This window comes from Lycorma delicatula, chromosome 1, assembly GCF_047948215.1.
Source record: "Lycorma delicatula isolate Av1 chromosome 1, ASM4794821v1, whole genome shotgun sequence".
Lineage (NCBI taxonomy): Eukaryota > Metazoa > Arthropoda > Insecta > Hemiptera > Fulgoridae > Lycorma > Lycorma delicatula.
Genome location: NC_134455.1, coordinates 255,530,268 through 255,548,079, shown reverse-complemented (window position 1 = coordinate 255,548,079; position 17,812 = coordinate 255,530,268). Strand labels below are relative to the sequence as shown.

The 17,812-nt window shown below is 28.0% G+C and overlaps 1 protein-coding gene across 5 annotated transcripts in view; it reads left to right on the top strand.

Annotated features, from left to right (window-relative positions):
- The window catches only part of Nmnat (nicotinamide mononucleotide adenylyltransferase), a 70,550-nt gene extending 53,417 nt beyond the window's left edge, over positions 1 to 17,133 (top strand). For all 5 annotated transcript variants that reach the window (XR_012757811.1, XR_012757810.1, XM_075375948.1 and 2 more), the window contains one exon: positions 16,805 to 17,133. Coding sequence is in view for 3 of the 5 variants with exons in the window: in XM_075375930.1 (XP_075232045.1) it covers positions 16,805 to 16,896 (92 nt within the window). In the remaining 2 variants the exon portion in view is untranslated. The remainder of the gene's footprint in view (positions 1 to 16,804) is intronic.
- The last annotated feature ends 679 nt before the right edge of the window (positions 17,134 to 17,812 follow it).

The following is a 17,812-nucleotide window of genomic DNA, read 5'->3' as shown; positions in this document are numbered from 1 at the left end:
AAATAAATATATCTCTACATTCCAGAGAGTCTTAACGGTACTTGGTAGTACTTTCTAAAACTAAAACTTCTGGCATTTTCTTATTTTTCATTTATTGCAGCTTTCGTTTTTTTATTTTTGTTTATAAATTTGCATTATTTTTGTATATTTATGAATTTTAAATAAAAATATAACTATAAAATGTAAGTTAAATAAATTTCAAAAATAATTAAGCATAATTTAATACTTTTTAAAAAAAATAAAACATTAAGATGTTTTTAATGTGTTCTTTTTTAAGTTTGTGCCAAGTTAAGATAATTATGTGGTTCATAATTGTTTTTATTTTGGTTCTACCTTGAAAAAGTCAAGATTTAATATAATGATTTAATAATATTGAAAAAATATTATTTATTTTACTTTTTAGTGCAGTTTTTTAGTTAGTTTAACTAATTCATTTTACAAAAGAAAATAATAATTAGCTTAAAAAATAAAAAAGTGATTTGATTTCATTAGTATAGCTAAATCTTTTAAATTTAACTTATTTATGGAAATGCAACCTAAATTGTTAATGAAAATTGCCAATCCCCTTACTGTTTTGGCCATTACTGTTTTCGTATTTTATTTTTTTAATGAAATTTAAAAGTTTAAAAGAAAACTGAAAAAATAAGTCTTATTTACTGGTTTAATTTTGCTGTCTTGATTTTGTACTTGCTGAATTTGTTAGGTTCCTTTTATTAAAATAGGTCTGGCTGTTAATTTTATTAAAGTAGTAAAAGTACTTTATCTACTAAAGATTCAACAAGGAAACGTTAGAAGTATTATTTAGTTTCATTTTGGAATTTTTAGGAAGGCCCTAATAAATTACTTAGAATTTAAAAAACTCAGGATATTTTTCATTCCTCCATCTGTTTAGGTATGGGTTGTTTATTTGAGATATTTCAGCTCTCTAGGACATCAGGAAGTGTCTTTTCCTGCAAAGGCAAAGTTGTAACGAGGAACTGACAACATAACTTGACTGTTAACAGTAAAAATCAACTGGCCCTAGATTTTTGGTGTGGAGTTTAGCAATGTGGCTGGCTTTTGTAACCTGCCAGTCAGATAGGAATTTGATAGGAGTTCAGTGTGGATTCTTATTACAAGTCTGGTATTTTTCATTTATCATTTCATTCAGCTCTTTCTATTTTTAAATATTTGTTCATAATTTCTAAGGTCATAACACTAAAAATAAAATTACAAATAAAAATAACTAGAAAAAATGTAAAAGTAAACACATTTGTTTAATAATGAGAATAGACTGAAAAATATTTTTGAAAAAAACAGAAGATACTTTTAAATTTTAAAGATTTTCGTAGTAATGTTTTTGATAAAAAAATTAATTAAAAAAGTTAATTATTTATACATATTTAATTGGCATTGACTGCTAGTCAATATTATGTTTATATATATTCATATATAAACATCAACAAGCACTGAACTGATGTTTAACTTTTGTGGTCCACAGAGATATTGGTTTAATAAAAATGTCTTGGACTATTAGCATTTTAGCATAATTATACCTTTCTCTTTTCTGTGTACTTCTTCTGAGTCACTGCAGGTGTTGCAAAGCAATCAGTTTGTAATGGTTACAATTAAAATAAAATTACATATTAATGAATTTTTAAAATTAATTTGTTGTGAACTGTAGTTATTTGCTTTTTTAAAGATGCAAAAAGCAGTAAAAATAATTAGTCACATGTTTATTTTTTAACATTCTATTAAAAAAAAAATTCTAAATTAATGAAAACATGCCTATTGTTGTATCACTAACTTATTCTTGATAACAAACTTTCTCAAGGTTCACTGGGAATGCTTAGCACCTGAACTTAACATATGTGTTCAAGGACAAGTTAGTATAACAATAAGTATACTTGTATATATATTTCCTGTTCTATAAATGGTGACTATACAAAAGCTCTATTACTAAAAAAAATTAGGGAATGTATTATATAAATATAAAAGTGTAGTTATGGCCTGCATTAATGTGCAAAGATGTTTCTCATTTTAACTTATTGATGCTTTGGTTTGCATAATATAAAAATGTATTTTTCTTTCAAGTTTTTATGCAAAATAAATACAGGTTATTCAAAAAGAATGAACTAATTTCATATCTTAGTATTTTATTAAGGAAAATTAATACAAAATTCTTACCAAATCACATGTATTCTATTTATAATCAAGTTTCATTTTCTGTCTTAAGTGTTCAATGTGACCACCAGAAGCAGCACAGACAACATCATGGCGATAAGAGAATTCCTTCCAGATGCATAGCAACATGTCACGATTTGCTGTGTTGACTGCAGTTGATATTTGACGTTTGTGGGTAGCAGTGGATGAAAAACAAGATCTTTAACTTATCCCCACAAGAAAAAATCACATATGGTTAAATCTGGAGATATCATAGACCAAGCACAAAGAACAAGATCTTGAGCTCTGCTTTGTCCCATCATTGGGGCACTTTTTCATTCAAAAAAGCCTGTACCATCAGGTGCCAATCAGGCGGTGCTCATCTAGTTGTAAAGTCATCTGAATCAGCTTGCAGTAACAGGAAGACCCAGTTTTGGAGCATGTCGAGAAAAGTTTGTCCTGTAAAGGTGTTCCTCTTAAAGAAAAAGGGACCATAAACCTGGTCCTTAAACACTGCACAGAACACATTCACCTTAGGAGAATCTCTCTCATGCTCAGCTGTTACATCTGGAGGTTTCAGTCCAAATTTAAACATTATGATGAATCATTGTGCCATATAAGTGAAAGGTTGCTTCATCAGTGAAAATTAAACATGAAATGAAAATTTTGTCTTCCACTTTCTCCAGCATCAATTTGCAAAATTCAGGTTGCTTCCTTTTGTCATTATAGGGAAGTGTTTAAGCGAGCTGCAGTCTGTATGGTCTTCTTAGCACATATCAGATAGTTGATTGAGGAATTGAAAGCTGATGGCTAGCTTGGTTTGTAGACTTAGGTGGGATATGCTGAAACACCACAAATTTTCTCCAGTTGTTCGTCTAAAATCTGTGATCATCCTGGCCTTTTTCCTTTATAGAGACACCCTGTCTCCTCAAACTGTCAAATGTTCTTCGGAGAGAGCAGATTAATGTCAGATCGCCTTTGAAAAGCACACTGCACCATGATATCAAGTTTGTTTTTATGAACTCGAGAACACAGAACACCTTTTGTTGATGACTTGCCATTTTGAGGTAATTATAACAACACGCTCATGCAGTAGTTATTCAAAACTTAGAATCCTACTCTTTCAAATGATCTATGACTCAATCTATAACGATTCTACTGAACTGAAAAATTTCATCTTGAAATTGGTTCATTCATTTTGAATAATCCTTTTAAAATTTATTTCTAACATGTACATACGTTTGTATGATAAATTACTGGTAACATTGATGTTCAATTGCCAGATTAGTGATACTATTTTTAAATAGAAAGTTTGCTTTGAATTTGCAATTAATAACTTAAACCTTTTAGTCTATATAATACTAATTTATAAATTTTTATAAAACTTATGAATGTTTTATGTTTTTGTGATAATGCTCTAGACTCTATGAATTACCATATTTTAGCCACAGCTTAATCCTATCTAATGCATGCATTTTTCTTATCATGTCAACCAGTAGCATTTTACATTTTATCATATAGCTTATAGTATCATTAGTAACAACTGTTGTGCTTTTATGCACACCAGTACTTTACTGCAAAATGCTATCATTGTTATAATATTAAAAATATTTTACATGTTTTGAATTTCATTCAGTATTTTTAATTTCCAGAAGCTCTGAATATTCTTGTTCATCAGTTAAAAATAGTAAAACTAAAATTATCCCTTGCCATAAGATTTTAATGATCAGAAAATTAATACATTTTGCCGCATACATGACAATTTGTTAAAAATTGTTTTTTTCATTTATGTAGATAACTTCATTGTCAATTACAGGTGTATAGTTTATATCATTTTTATAATTATTTTACAGTATTACTTTGCTAGTGAAAAAGAACTATCATTCTCTATTAAAGGAGTTATGTATGATTTAAGTAAATTTATGTATTATAAAGTTTTATATTGATAATTTATTTTTCTAATCATAATCCACAATACATTGAAGTACAATAATTGTTAATGCTTACAAGCTTTTAGTTTTATTCTTCGAAACTTTTTCATCTGGCAATTTTGAATAATACTTAATTAAATTTGTCTTTCATCAATTTTATCATTAAAAGATGTTTTAAAAAATTTGGTTGCATCTTCTGTTTTCTGTATGGAAAATAAATCTGTTTTATGAATGTCAATACTTTTCTGTGATGTTAATATAGAGAGATTGAAATTTTTGATTACATAAAGTAAAGATCCCTGCCTTGTCTAATGACAAGTAAGCTGATACATGTACTGCATTTGTGTGTGTACACGTACATTCAGCTATTGTGTTTTTTAGTAAATGTTTGTTCTATATCCAATTTAATTATCTGTTGATGCGTTCTTAAAGTAGGATTAGTTTTAAAGTATTTCTTACAAGAAAACATATTAAATTGTATTTAATATGCTAATGGTATTAAAGAATGGCACACAGTTATAAGTTACCATTTTTTTTTTTTTGACAAATTTTAACTTTTGGAATAATATTGATTATATAGAGATTTAAGAGCGTACTAAAAATGTCAGTGAGAGGTTTATTTATTAGATATCTTTATATAGCTTTATTTTATATACACATGTATACAAAATATATATTGCATTTATAAATGATTAATTTGCAAGTTTTAGAATATTTCCTGTATTTCAGTATCTCTAAATTGTTAATGTAGATTATTTACCCTTATAGGTGAATAACATTTAGATCTGTGAAGGTTTAGTTAAAATTATAGAATAAAGAAACCTTAATGTGAAATTGTACACTTCTGTATTAATGAATCTCAGATATTCTGCAGTTTGAAATAGTCAGAAATGTAGAATTTCAGAAAAAAATGAGTAGTATGAGTAAAGTTGTCTAACCAAGATTACTAAAGAATTAATTTTTCATAATTTACTTGTTTAGAAGATTTTAAAACTTATTAAAAAAAAACATACAGAAAATCAAGTTGATACAGATGATTATTCCTTATAGCAAATTGTACCTCCATGGATTCATACTTATCAGTATTTTGTAGTTATTAGAAACTATGATTAATTTTAGAATTTATGTAGCAATGTTTTGCTTCTGTGATATATTATAAAATGATTATTTTGATGAACTATACTTAAATTATATTCCAAGTTTTGTGCCAAATTTTGACCATTCCAGTTGTTGATTTGTAAATTTCTTTACATCATGTTATTTTTCTAGATATTAGTAAAATTGTGTAAACTATTATTGTATTTAATGTTATGTATGAAATACAAAACTGTTAGTTACCTCAGTTAGAAGTTAGTTTTAATTTTTTTTTTTTTGTAATTGTTACTTAAAATTAACACATCTATTTACTTCTTTTGCTGATTGTTTCATTATTACAAATATTCTTTGTTTATTCTGATACTTGGTGTGATCATCTTTTATGGATTTTTTTTAATCTTTTACTATGGATTTGTTAAACAAATGATCACTGATGTGTGTGTGTGTGTGCGTGTGCGTCCATGTGCTTGTAGTTCAAGAAATTGATGAAGTTGTCACCATGCTTCCTTGTATATCTACTACTATGCACTTCAGGGTTCTTGAGCTCTGGAGGCAGGACATACCAGCCAGGTGTTGTCATCAATTCCTTTATTACACCAATAGTAACACTGAACTTTATCGCAAAGCTGGCTATCTGATTATGAATATTTTTTTTTTTTATTTGAGTCCTTCAGTAGAATTTTCATAATTAATAAACTTTACACACATATTTTAACAAAATGTGAGTGGCCCAGGTTTCATTATTGTACAGTACATCATGAGATCCTGTAACTGTATCTAAAGTTGAAATGTTAAGCATGTAGAACAAAGTTGCTAGTTTTTTTAGTTGCATTCCTAGATACACAAGGGGTTACCCAAAGAAGTAAGAATTATTTATTTAAATTTTATCTAAATTTTTTTTTAATTTAAGGTAACATCTTGAAAACATCAATCCCCTTCAAAATATTGTCCATTAGACGATACACAACTTGTCTTGACAGTTTTTCCGATGCTTGAAGTATTTTTTATATTCTTCTGAACTAATGCTGTTAAGTACCTCTAGCATTTTTTTTTTTAATCTCTTGTATGTTCTGAAAATGCTTTCCCTTAGATTTTTTTTTCATTCTTGGAAATAAAAAGAAGTCACAGGGAGTTAGGTTGGATGAGTAAGGTGGGTGAGAAACTATTGTCACACTGTTTTTCATCAAAAACTGGTAGATTTTCAATGCTGTGTGGGCAGACGTATTGTCATGATGAAGCAAACAGTCTCCCAATTGCCACAATTCAGGTTATTTTTCTCATTGCTTCACGAAATTGCTCTAGCACTTGTAAATAATATTATTGGTTCACTCTGGTGTGCTGAGAAAGAAATTTGTGTGAACAAATCCTTTGATGTCGAAAAAACAAACCCATCATGGACTTCTTATTTGCTTTCAGTTGGTGGCTTTTTTTGGTCTGGACGATAAAGCTGTCTTCCAATGGCTAGACTGCTGTCTTATTTTAGGGTCACAGCCGAAATTCCAAAATTCATCTCCTGTTCTTTTGACAAAAAATTAGTTTGTGCCTGTTCTTTCAATTCCTGGCACACTCTTAGATGGTTCTCCCTCTGGTCATTGGAAAGCAGTACGGAACAAACTTTACCACAACACATCTCATGTTCAGATTTTCAATTAGGATTTTTTGGCATGAACTTCAGGAAATTCCATTTATTTCCCCCAATTCATCGATTGTTCTATGATGATCAAATATTATGGCATTGCGCACTTTTTGAACATTTTTGTTTGTTCTGGATGATGAGGGACCTCTCAACAAGAAAATGGACGAGGTTCATCTTCAAGTGACATTTAGTCACTTCTGAGCCAGGCAAACCAGTTGTAAATTTTGCCTGGCTTAGAACTTTCTGAAGCATTAAAACTGTTTCTACTGCTGTTTTTTTTAACAGGAAACAGAATTTGATGTTGGTAAGTGCTCCTTAAAGTTTGCCTTCATAAAATTACTGAGAGTGTTGGGAAGGGTTTAAGAAAACAATTACTCTGTCCACTGCAGTGGTTTCTCATAAATGCTACTTGGTCATCTGAGCAGGGAGAGTATCTAGTAAACATACCTAGCCAGTGAGAATAGCACTGTCAACCCACTAGCCTATAGAAAATAATTCTCTTTTTTTGGGTCCACCCCCCTGAAATATGTGAATATTTATTAGCTTGTAATTTAATATTGTTTTAATAGTTACTTAATGTGAAGTAGCTATAATTAAAGTGAAATGTTAAAACAGAAGTGTAGGACAATGCATCATGACAATTATACGGTGATGACATTAAATATTTCAAAGATAGTCATTTAAGTTCCTTTCTAAAGTGATAAACAACCTATTCTATAATTTATTTGTTTTACATGTATTTTTATTTAATATTATTTTACACAAATGAAATCTGTTGATTTTTATGTGCAATGGGATTAATTCATTTTTTGTGTATAGTAGTTTACAGTGTATTATGTTTGCTTGAAAAAAGTTATCTCTTTTAAAATAATTATTGTTTAAGTTTTTGAGCTTTTGAATAACAAGTCAATATTTATACTTTTTAATACAGCAGCAATCTGTAAAAGTTTTCAAAAAATATAAAAATAAAAAACCGCCATGTTCTTAATATGAGTAATTTTAAAAAGTAAAATACAAAATTACAAAAATTGATTTACTTATTAATATTTTTTTAACTTATTATAGGAATTCTGTTTTTTTTCACAATAGACAGATTTGAGATCTTTTTTTGTGTTATTTTATATAACATCAGCATTTTATTGTGTTATTTTTGTCCATTTTTCTTGATCACAGTTATGCAAATTAATACATGTATAATAATAACAAATAAATGAAGTTAATACATGACATTACCATTGCTTCTTGTGTTGGCACAGTGTAATCTGATTACACTGTGAGAGTTTCTTGTTGGTCAGTTCTCAGAGCTTATAAACCATTTTACCATTTATATATGCATTTTACTATTTGAAAACTGATGTGTTGATATTCCATTATTATTGTGTTTATAGTCTAAATCAGAATAAATGAAGAACATTTGTAGCATTTCAGCCATTGTAATTATAGTATTTTGTATTTCTTTTAAATTTATATTACTGTTTTAGAATTAAGATATTTTATAGAAATGAATTTTCCAACCTCCTCAACTCAGATTGTGCCAAATTTACTACGTATTTTATCATTATTAGAATGTAGTAACTATATTCACACCGTAAGTTCACATTGATGATTCAGCTTTGTTATGCACAATAATAATTTTAAATATTGTTTTATATTGTATTGTTATTTTTACTGTGTCAGTAAGAAAAATAATTTACTTTTTTTTAAATATTGTAACTAATGTATTAATTTAGTGTATTACACTTGATATGAGATATTTATAATTAAACTTTTTATTTAGTGCTAGCAATACTAAAGTAACTTGCTTTACATTCACCTCACTTTTGCTAATTTGTTTGTACGTGTGTGTGTATATGTGCGTGTGTATAATATGTAACATGTTTATATAATGTGAAATTATAAATAACTTAAAGAAAACTTATAATTTCTAGTTCTCTTTTAGGTAAGTAAGTAACCTCTAAAGAAATAATTACAAACTTAAAAACTTTATAATTATATATAATTATTCTTTGTGTTGCCAGTTCTTAGTTTGGTCTTAAAATATTGAAACTGAGTTCAAGTGATGAGCACATCAGAAGTATGAAATATTAATTGATCCCGGTCTACCAGTAAATTATGATTTGTTATATATTTATAAATTAAATGTTTTTGTAAGCTGATGTGTGTTACCTTCAATGAAATACAGTGAAACCTTTGAACTAAAATATGAAGAGGTGGGGAAAACAATAGACAACACATTACTGTTTAACAATGTATCACAAACAAATATATGCATACATAACAAACATTTACACATCAGAAATTGAGGCTCATCAAATGATAGTTTAAATTCACCTGATGTCTTTAAAAAGTGTTTTTAAAACTTGAGTTCATGTGTAAAAATTAAAAAAAAAATTGCAATAAAGCTCATCATATAAAAAATGCAACAATCTCTAGAAACTCTTGTTGGCAGTTTCTTTCATTAAAATGCGGAAGCATTATCCAGAATAGTATTCTGAATAGTTACTCTTTTCTCTTTCCCAGAAAAAGAACGGATTCCCTCTACAAGTCTTGAATTTTTTTGTTATTGTTAGTTTCATTTTTAGTTTTTTATGAGTTTTCAGTTTTTATATTTTCTGGGTTTTAAGAACTATACAGCTTGACTTCTATACTACCACTTGTTTTACTTTCAGCAGGAGTGTTAACCTCCTGCTGAAATGGTGGGCTTGAATGATATGGGAAGAAATAGAAGTAGATGCACAATTTACAAAAGGAATTTATTTTTATTAGTAGGAACAAAAAACATCTGTCATTACCAATTCAAGACATTTAAGAAAGTATACAACAAACTTGACATTTTATATTTTGACACAAATGTATCAAGTTTTCTAGGTAGAGAATCAATTTGAAAAAGTGCCATTTCAATTTCTTCAGTTAAGTAATTATGTAAGTTTTCTAAGGAAATGGCTCTAAGAATTTGTAAAACGTATATTTCTGTTTCTCAAAAACCAGGAAAAGAACTAAAAATTTCTCATTACAATGAGTTGTATATTATACATTTTGGTTTTTACAATTTAAAAATAGTCTTCTACATAATCATTAGTCTGTTAAACAAAAGATTATGTAGATTTACTAAATAACCTGGCAAACATGTTTTTTTTTTATTTTTTTAAACAACTTTAATACTCATACAAGTAATGGTTTTAATTGTAGTATATTAAAATGTGAGTATAATGTAAATATTTATATAATTTTTTTATCATTCACCCCCTACTTAGCATTTACTATTTAGTGCTTAGTAATTATTTACAAACATTGGTTTGTTAGTGATAGCAGATTCAATTTTTCATTGTGTAATTTTCACACCAATTTTTGAGCAGCTTTTAATTAATTAATCGTTTTATAATATACCAGTTTAAAATGATAGATTACCATTTAGTTTTCAATTTACAGTAATGAATGTATTTCTTCATATATATTTTTTTAATCTAATCTCAGTTGATTGAGATTACTATATATAATAATCATAAATAGAAGTAGGTATTTATTCAGATAAACAACAATTTGATAATCATATGTTTCAATTATAGATATAATCTAAATAGGTTTCATTATGGTTGTTGATAATGGTAACACTCAATTTTTTTAATATATTCATAATAATGTGTTCATTTTGTCAGTAATCGGAGTAATCCACAAAGATGATTTGAAGATATGGTTTCAGTTAAATCATTGTAAATTATTTTTGTTATTATGATTAAAATTTCATTTCAGTTTTTTCAATTAGCGTTGAAAAAACTTTTCTAGACACTAAAACCTTTAAAGCAAAAAGTATTTTGCTTTAAGTTATTAATTTTCACTTACAGTGATGCATAATTAAGTACTTCTAATTCTATTTGATTTTTATTACTATCATGTCTAATAAATTGACATAGGACAATTTATGTGTATCTTAAGCAGTTCTTGGTTTAAAAATAGATTTTAACCTTCTTAAGTAGTGTTATTTTTTAATTAAAGAATAATTAATGTTTGTTAGAAGTTTCAGTTGGTCAGTCTAATAAAGTATTTTTGGGACCAGTAAAAATTGCTCATTTTATTCTGTATTTGTGAATTTTTTATTTAGTTATTGTAAAAATGTTTTAAATAATTATTTAATAAATATCATTATGTATACTGTATAGACAAATACATATTAATATTCATTTGTTTATGGATCTATTCAAGATATAATATTGTATGCTATAATAAAAATATTTCCCCTGTTTATTAGAAGCAGCACTGTCTTAGTCATTGATCACTAGATTAGTTCAGTATTTTACATTACTTGCCCCAGGTATCTTATGACTACATGTAGGAAGCATCTGAGTTATAAAAGGTACATGTTAGATATGGTTTTTCTGAGAGCACTGGTGTAATGCACATTGCCAGCCCCTGTAATGAGGTGTACTGTAAAGGGCTGAATGTGAACAGTATGTTTGGCTTTGAAGACGACTGAAATCCACTTTTTTTCCTTACTTCCCTGATTGTGCTTGTCATGTTATGTTCTTGAGGACAGGTATACACCATTTCAGAAATGACGTGTGCCTCGTTTAAGGATGACTTATCATTAATGTTTGTTGCACATAAATGGTAATATGCATAATACTGAGACTCAGGATTTAAAATATTAAAACCAAGTTGTTCTGGAAAATAAACAATGAAACAATTTATTTACATTGTATTTTAATATAAATGAAGATTGTAATTTGTCTCTATCAAGATTATACTTTTGCTAATTTGTAAAATAAACTCATTCATTACATCTTAGAATAAGGCTTACTACTTATCCAGAGCTGGCTATATCATGTACTAAAGTTGGGCAATCTTGAGATGAAATAAAAAATTTAAGGATAATATTTATTATATTTATAAATAATATTTATTTAAGAATGAAATTTCTTCTTTGGGTTAATATACCCAAAGAAGAAATTTTATTATTATTAAACAAAAAATTAAATTTATTATTTTTAGAACAGGGGTTTGTTATTTTGATTTTTAAAACAGCAAACAAGATCTTTCTACATAAATAAGTTTGCTGTTATTTATACTGTCAAAAGTTAATGAAAGTTAGTAATTTTATTAATCATTAGATTCAAAAAATACTTATAATGCAATATAGTGTGATGTCACAGAAAAAATGTAATTAATAAAAAATTCTCAAACATGGTATGAAAGTCCATTTCCTTATTATTTGTTTTTATATACATATTTATTTTAAATTTACTACTTTAATTTTATAAAATTAATTATTGTCTGATCACGTGTAGTTAAATAGTTTCACTTTACAGTTTTATACATTTATTTTTCTTACCACACTTAAGTTTGTTAATCATTGGTTTGATTTAATCTTTGCAAGAACAAAACTGATAATCTTCTTTTCAGTGTTTATACTTTGAAATTTTCAAATGGTGTTTGAGATTTCTTGCCCCACACAGTACTGAAAAATAATAATACATACTTTCAAAATGTGTACACTACATTTAAATATATTTTGAACATAATCTCTGTATCCATTACATGATTAATTATTGGAAGTCTTAATGGTGCTTATGTGTTCTTTTTCATCTGTTTCAGTGATTGTTTTAATGAATGCATAATATAAACTATGAAGTGGCTATTTTTTTTTTTTGCACAGCTATTAAAAATACCTCAGTACAATAAAACTGTAGATCACATTTATATGATGCTATATCAAAATTGTTATCTGTATAGTTATGCTTATCTGTATAAATAATATACAGATGTAAATTACTTTTTATGGTTTATATTACACTTATTACTTACTCAGTGTTAGTTAACATCTGAAGATTACTTTTTAATATTTATTTATTTTTTTTTTTTTTTTTTATTCATTTGAAATGATAAATGGAATGGAACTAGTGTTTGTCTTGCTTATTACTGTTATTTTTAAGCTATGTATTAAAATAAATAAAAAATCAAATTATATAAGATTTTTAGGTAAAAGAAAAAAAAGAAAAAGATCAGCATAACATTAGTTATGTTTACTTTTAAGGCTAAATAATAACATCAGCACTTAATGTTTTTCTTTTTAATTAATTTTTTTTGTTTCCTTTTGAGCATGAAAGTAGAATTTTTGGCGTGCATGTTATAAGATATGAACTTTGTATGAGTTTACTGTTATGCTTAGATAACTTATGTATCTGTTGCTTATAATGCAAAGGAATATTATTTATACTTTTATATTATTTTTGAATTAATTATTTTGTTTAATTTTCGCAATTTTTTTCAGTATAGGTATAGTTGGGCATTTATTATTCATTATTTGAGTTATAAAATTTTTTTAGATTTCCTATAAATCCCACAAACTAGTGTAAATTCTGAACAGTTTTGAATTAATAAAAGAAAAACTTTTACAGCAAAATGGAATTTTTAACATTTGTTACTTTAGCATGATTGTGTTGCAAATATCTATCTCTCAGATTTTACTTTAAAATTAAAGTCTTCTGACTCGTAAAACCAATAGAGTTCATCATGTAGGAAAATAAAATACATCAACAAATTTCACCTATGGGCTTGAAAGTTCAAGCCAATTTAAAATTTGTAATTTTTATTTGTAGAGTAACCTGACAATATTCAATTTGAATATGGTTCATTTTCAGAATCTGTCTACAGATTCGATTGTATTTTTATGGATGTATTTTCATGGATGTATGAAATAAATCAAGCAATTTTCAAAACCATTTTCCACAGTTTACAGCACTGGATATATACGAGGTGCGACAATAAAGTAATGAGACTGATTTTTCTTTGCAAGATGTGGCAACCCTGCAGCTTGCATAGGCACACCATCTTTGACCTCGGTCTATAAGCTACTTCTAGTCCAAGCGGCACATTGATGCAACTGCTCAGTCGTGAGTTGTGCTGTAATAAGTGAACACATGTTTGTGTCTCGTCACAGAAATGAAACCGCAAAATATTGCGCAACGGTATGCCATTTCTTTTTGCGTTAAATTGGGTGAAAACGCGACGACAACTTATGGTAAGCTTCAGAAGGCTTTTGGAGAGGAGGTTAAGTCAAGAGCTCAAGTTTTCGGTGGCATAAATATTTAGTGAAGGCAGAACGAATGTTGAAGATGAAGACCGCAGTGGACGACCATCAACCTCACGGACAGATGTCAACTTGACCAGGGTGCGTGAAATCGTACAATCTGATCGAAGATTATCCGTGAAAATGATTGCAAAAGAACACAACATCAATCGAGAAACGGTTCGTCTAATATTAACTGAAGATCTTGGTATGAAAAAGATTTGTGCAAAAATGGTCCCATAAATCTCACATAACAACAGCGAGAAACACGGAAAAATGTGGCAGCCGATCTGTTAGAGCAAACTGAAATCAATCCAGATTTGTTGAGCCGTGTTATCACTGGTGAAGGTTGGTTTTTTCAATACAATCCAGAGACAAAACGCCAAAGTTCGCAACAATGCTCAAAGGGATCACCCAGACCAAAAAAAGCTTGCATGACAAAGTCAAAAGTGAAATGCATGCTTGTGTGCTTCTTCGATTCCAAGGGAATTGTTCATAAAGAGTGGGTGCCTCCTGGAGCAAACAGTTAACCAATATTTCTACAAAGAAATTTTAGAAGACTTCGTAAACGAGTTCTTTGTGTCCGTGCCAACATTGCTGATAATTGGATTCTGCATCACGATAATGCACCATCCCATACTGCTCTGTCAGTACAGCAATTTTTAACCTCAAAACAAATTTCAGTACTACCACAGCTACCTTATTCACCAGATATCGCTCCGTGCGACTTTTTTCTATTTCCAAGAGTCAAAATGGCGGTCAAGGGACACCATTTTCAAACAACACAAGATGTCCAAAAAGCTGTGACGAGGGTCTTGGAGGATATTACAGAAGATGAGTTCCAGAAATGTTACCATCAATGGCAGAAGCGCTGGAATAAGTGTGTGCAATCAGAGTGGAACTACTTTGAAGGAGACAACACTAAACATGACTAAAACGGTAAGCAACATTTTTTTCACATCAGTCTCTCATTACTTTATTGTCGCACCTCGTGTATATATATATATATATATATGCTCTGTGCTTATATCGGCAAAATTAAGCTAAGAATTTTTTTTTACATGAAACTATACTTTGACTAAATCATCCACCTTTGTTGTGTGTGTGTGTTTTTTATGTTCTAGAATAATTAGTGTTTTCAATCACTTGTAATATTTAGCGATGCAAAATATGTAAAAATAATCTTTTTCATTGTTAATGTTTTTTGAAGTCTTGCTTTTCAGTATTTGCATTGATTGATTGACCATTTGTCCAATATCAATGAATAATATATAGAAAATTCTCTACTTTCTATAAAGCATTCATTCAGATAGCATCATACTCTCGTTTTTTTCAGTATAGCCTACAGAACCACCATAAGATACTATATGAAAGGATTACTGAGGATGATATGTATGAATGTAAATGAAGTGTAGTCTTGTACAGTCTCAGTTTGACCATTCCTGAGGTGTGTGATTAATTGAAACCAAAGAACACCGGTATCCACAATCTAGTATTCAAATCTGTGTAAAAGGAACTGTTTTTACTGGGATTTGAAATTTAGAGCTCTTGACTGATCCTAAATCAGCTGGTTTCTGATGATGACAAGTTAACCACTAGACCAGCCCAGTCAGCTAAAAAATAGGATCATACTGCTTAATGTTAACATCATTCAAACTTTGAATTATTAATAGTAGTGCTGACTTAAATTAATAGAATTTAAAAGAAATTAATCTTAAAATTTACTTATCTTTTTTCTTTTTTTTTGAAAAAACATGCATACAAAGAACTGCTTACATCCCAGAAAATATCCTTTCACTCTACCTTTATGCAGGAAATATAAGTTTTATTTATATTGATAATGTGAGATTGAATATTATAATGGCATTATAAAAATGTTTAACTTGAACCCACATATTTCTACATATGTACATTGATTAAAATTTTCATTACCAAATCTAGCAAATGATTATATTTAGCTTAGTTTTAGTGCTCAAAATTACTGGCCATGATGTTATTGAAAAGGATTGACAATTCAGAAACTGTAAAATAATTATTTCCTTAGATTTTTGTATTCACTTTCTGTCAAAACTTTTTACACATTTGGCCATTCACTACCTCTCTTTTCATCTATATTTGTTTTGTGTTCTTAAATAAACATTGATATTTGTAGCTGTCACTCACAGCAACAGAATTTCATTCTTGATTAAAAAAATTGCCAATTTCACCAGCACTGCTGTCTTTTGTTATCAAATGTCACATACAGCGTAAACCTCATCGATGGTGGAATTATTTATTGTAAATATTCACATAATAAATCAAACAAGTAACCAATAGAAATGAAATGATAAAACAAACACATCAGACACTAATAAATACATGAGATAGATCGTAATGGAATTCATAAATCTATTGTTTTTCCCTGCATCCCAAGATTATTTGGTTGTAATTTCAGAACCAGAATTTGCATAAAACAATCTTGTAGTAAATGACTAGAAATTTTTTATGAAACATTCCTTTTGAGATATTTTTCAGCCTTTTAACCATATCTTATTTTTTAATTTTCATCACTATTTATTGCGTTTTTTTTTTCTTTTGTTTTCATTTGGTTAGTTTACTTTACAATCATAAAGCATGATTTGTATGTGTGATGCAGACTTTAGCTTAGAAAGATATTCATTGTTCACGGACTTTTTAATGATTTAGCATGTTTAAAAGTGGAATATGTTTATTATCCTTAAAATTTGAATTTTTATTTAGTAGTCAATATTAATTTTTAGTTATTTTTTATTATTATTGCTACTACCACTTTTTTCCAAAATTTATCAAAATTTTGTCAGCTGTAATTTTTTTTATGTGTTTTTTATGGATTTAATAACTTTTTTATTTTTAGTTAAGGACACTTGAATTTCTTATTTTTAAAAACAGTTTGTGTAGTTTAAGTTGTTCTGTTCACAGGCGGTGAGGCCTGCATCCCTTCTGTCCAACGATTAGTTCTGTATCTCAACAACTGTACCAAAAGCCGAACACCTGAACCAGATTATGTTTAATCTTGATAATGAACGTGAATCTGCATGAACAGCAAATGCTGTTAATTTAATCCCTTGTAGCATTAGTTTATCCATTATTGAGCGCATACTGTACTTACTTCATTTCTACAATTTTATATGTTTAATTAATTTTAATTAATTTAATTAATTAATTAATTTTTAATTAATTAATTTTATAATGTACTTATTTTTTTAATTATAACTGTACTATTTTAATAAAAAAATTCAGTTAATCAATTTATTTTAGTTAAATTTTATGATTATTTATGTTTATTAATATATCTTTTTTTAAATTTACCTACATTAACCACATTGATGCACAGTATTTCCGTGTTAATACATATTTTACTAGTTAATAGTTAAAAAATATGAGCTACACATATACATGTATCAAATATAGCAAATAAACAACTCGCTAAGTAATTCCATTTGCTTTCTTAAATCTTGAATATTATATTAAATATTAGTATAAAACCCTCTCCTAAATATTGCATTGTAGACTATGCATTCTATGTTAATGTTTCTGAATCAAAAATGCAGAAACATGTGTTTGGTATACCAGCATTACACAAACTGAATTATAGAACATTGCAATAGACAGTACAAATCAATTATAAAGGTATAGTCTTATTTATTATTGTTCTTTAAAATTATTATGATGAAATAATCAATTGCAACTAGAAAACACTACTACAGAACAAATACAATTATTGACAGTTAAACAGAACAGGAATAGACAAAATCATCTCCACAGAGTTTTACAACTTTAATTTTAAAAAAAACCAAATCAATAATATAATTGTATAAGATATAAAGAACATAAAGTAATATGCACTCAAAATGAAACAGACATTCTCATTTATCCCAACATATGTTATTTGTGAAAACATAATAATTTTACACTTCAGTCAGGTAA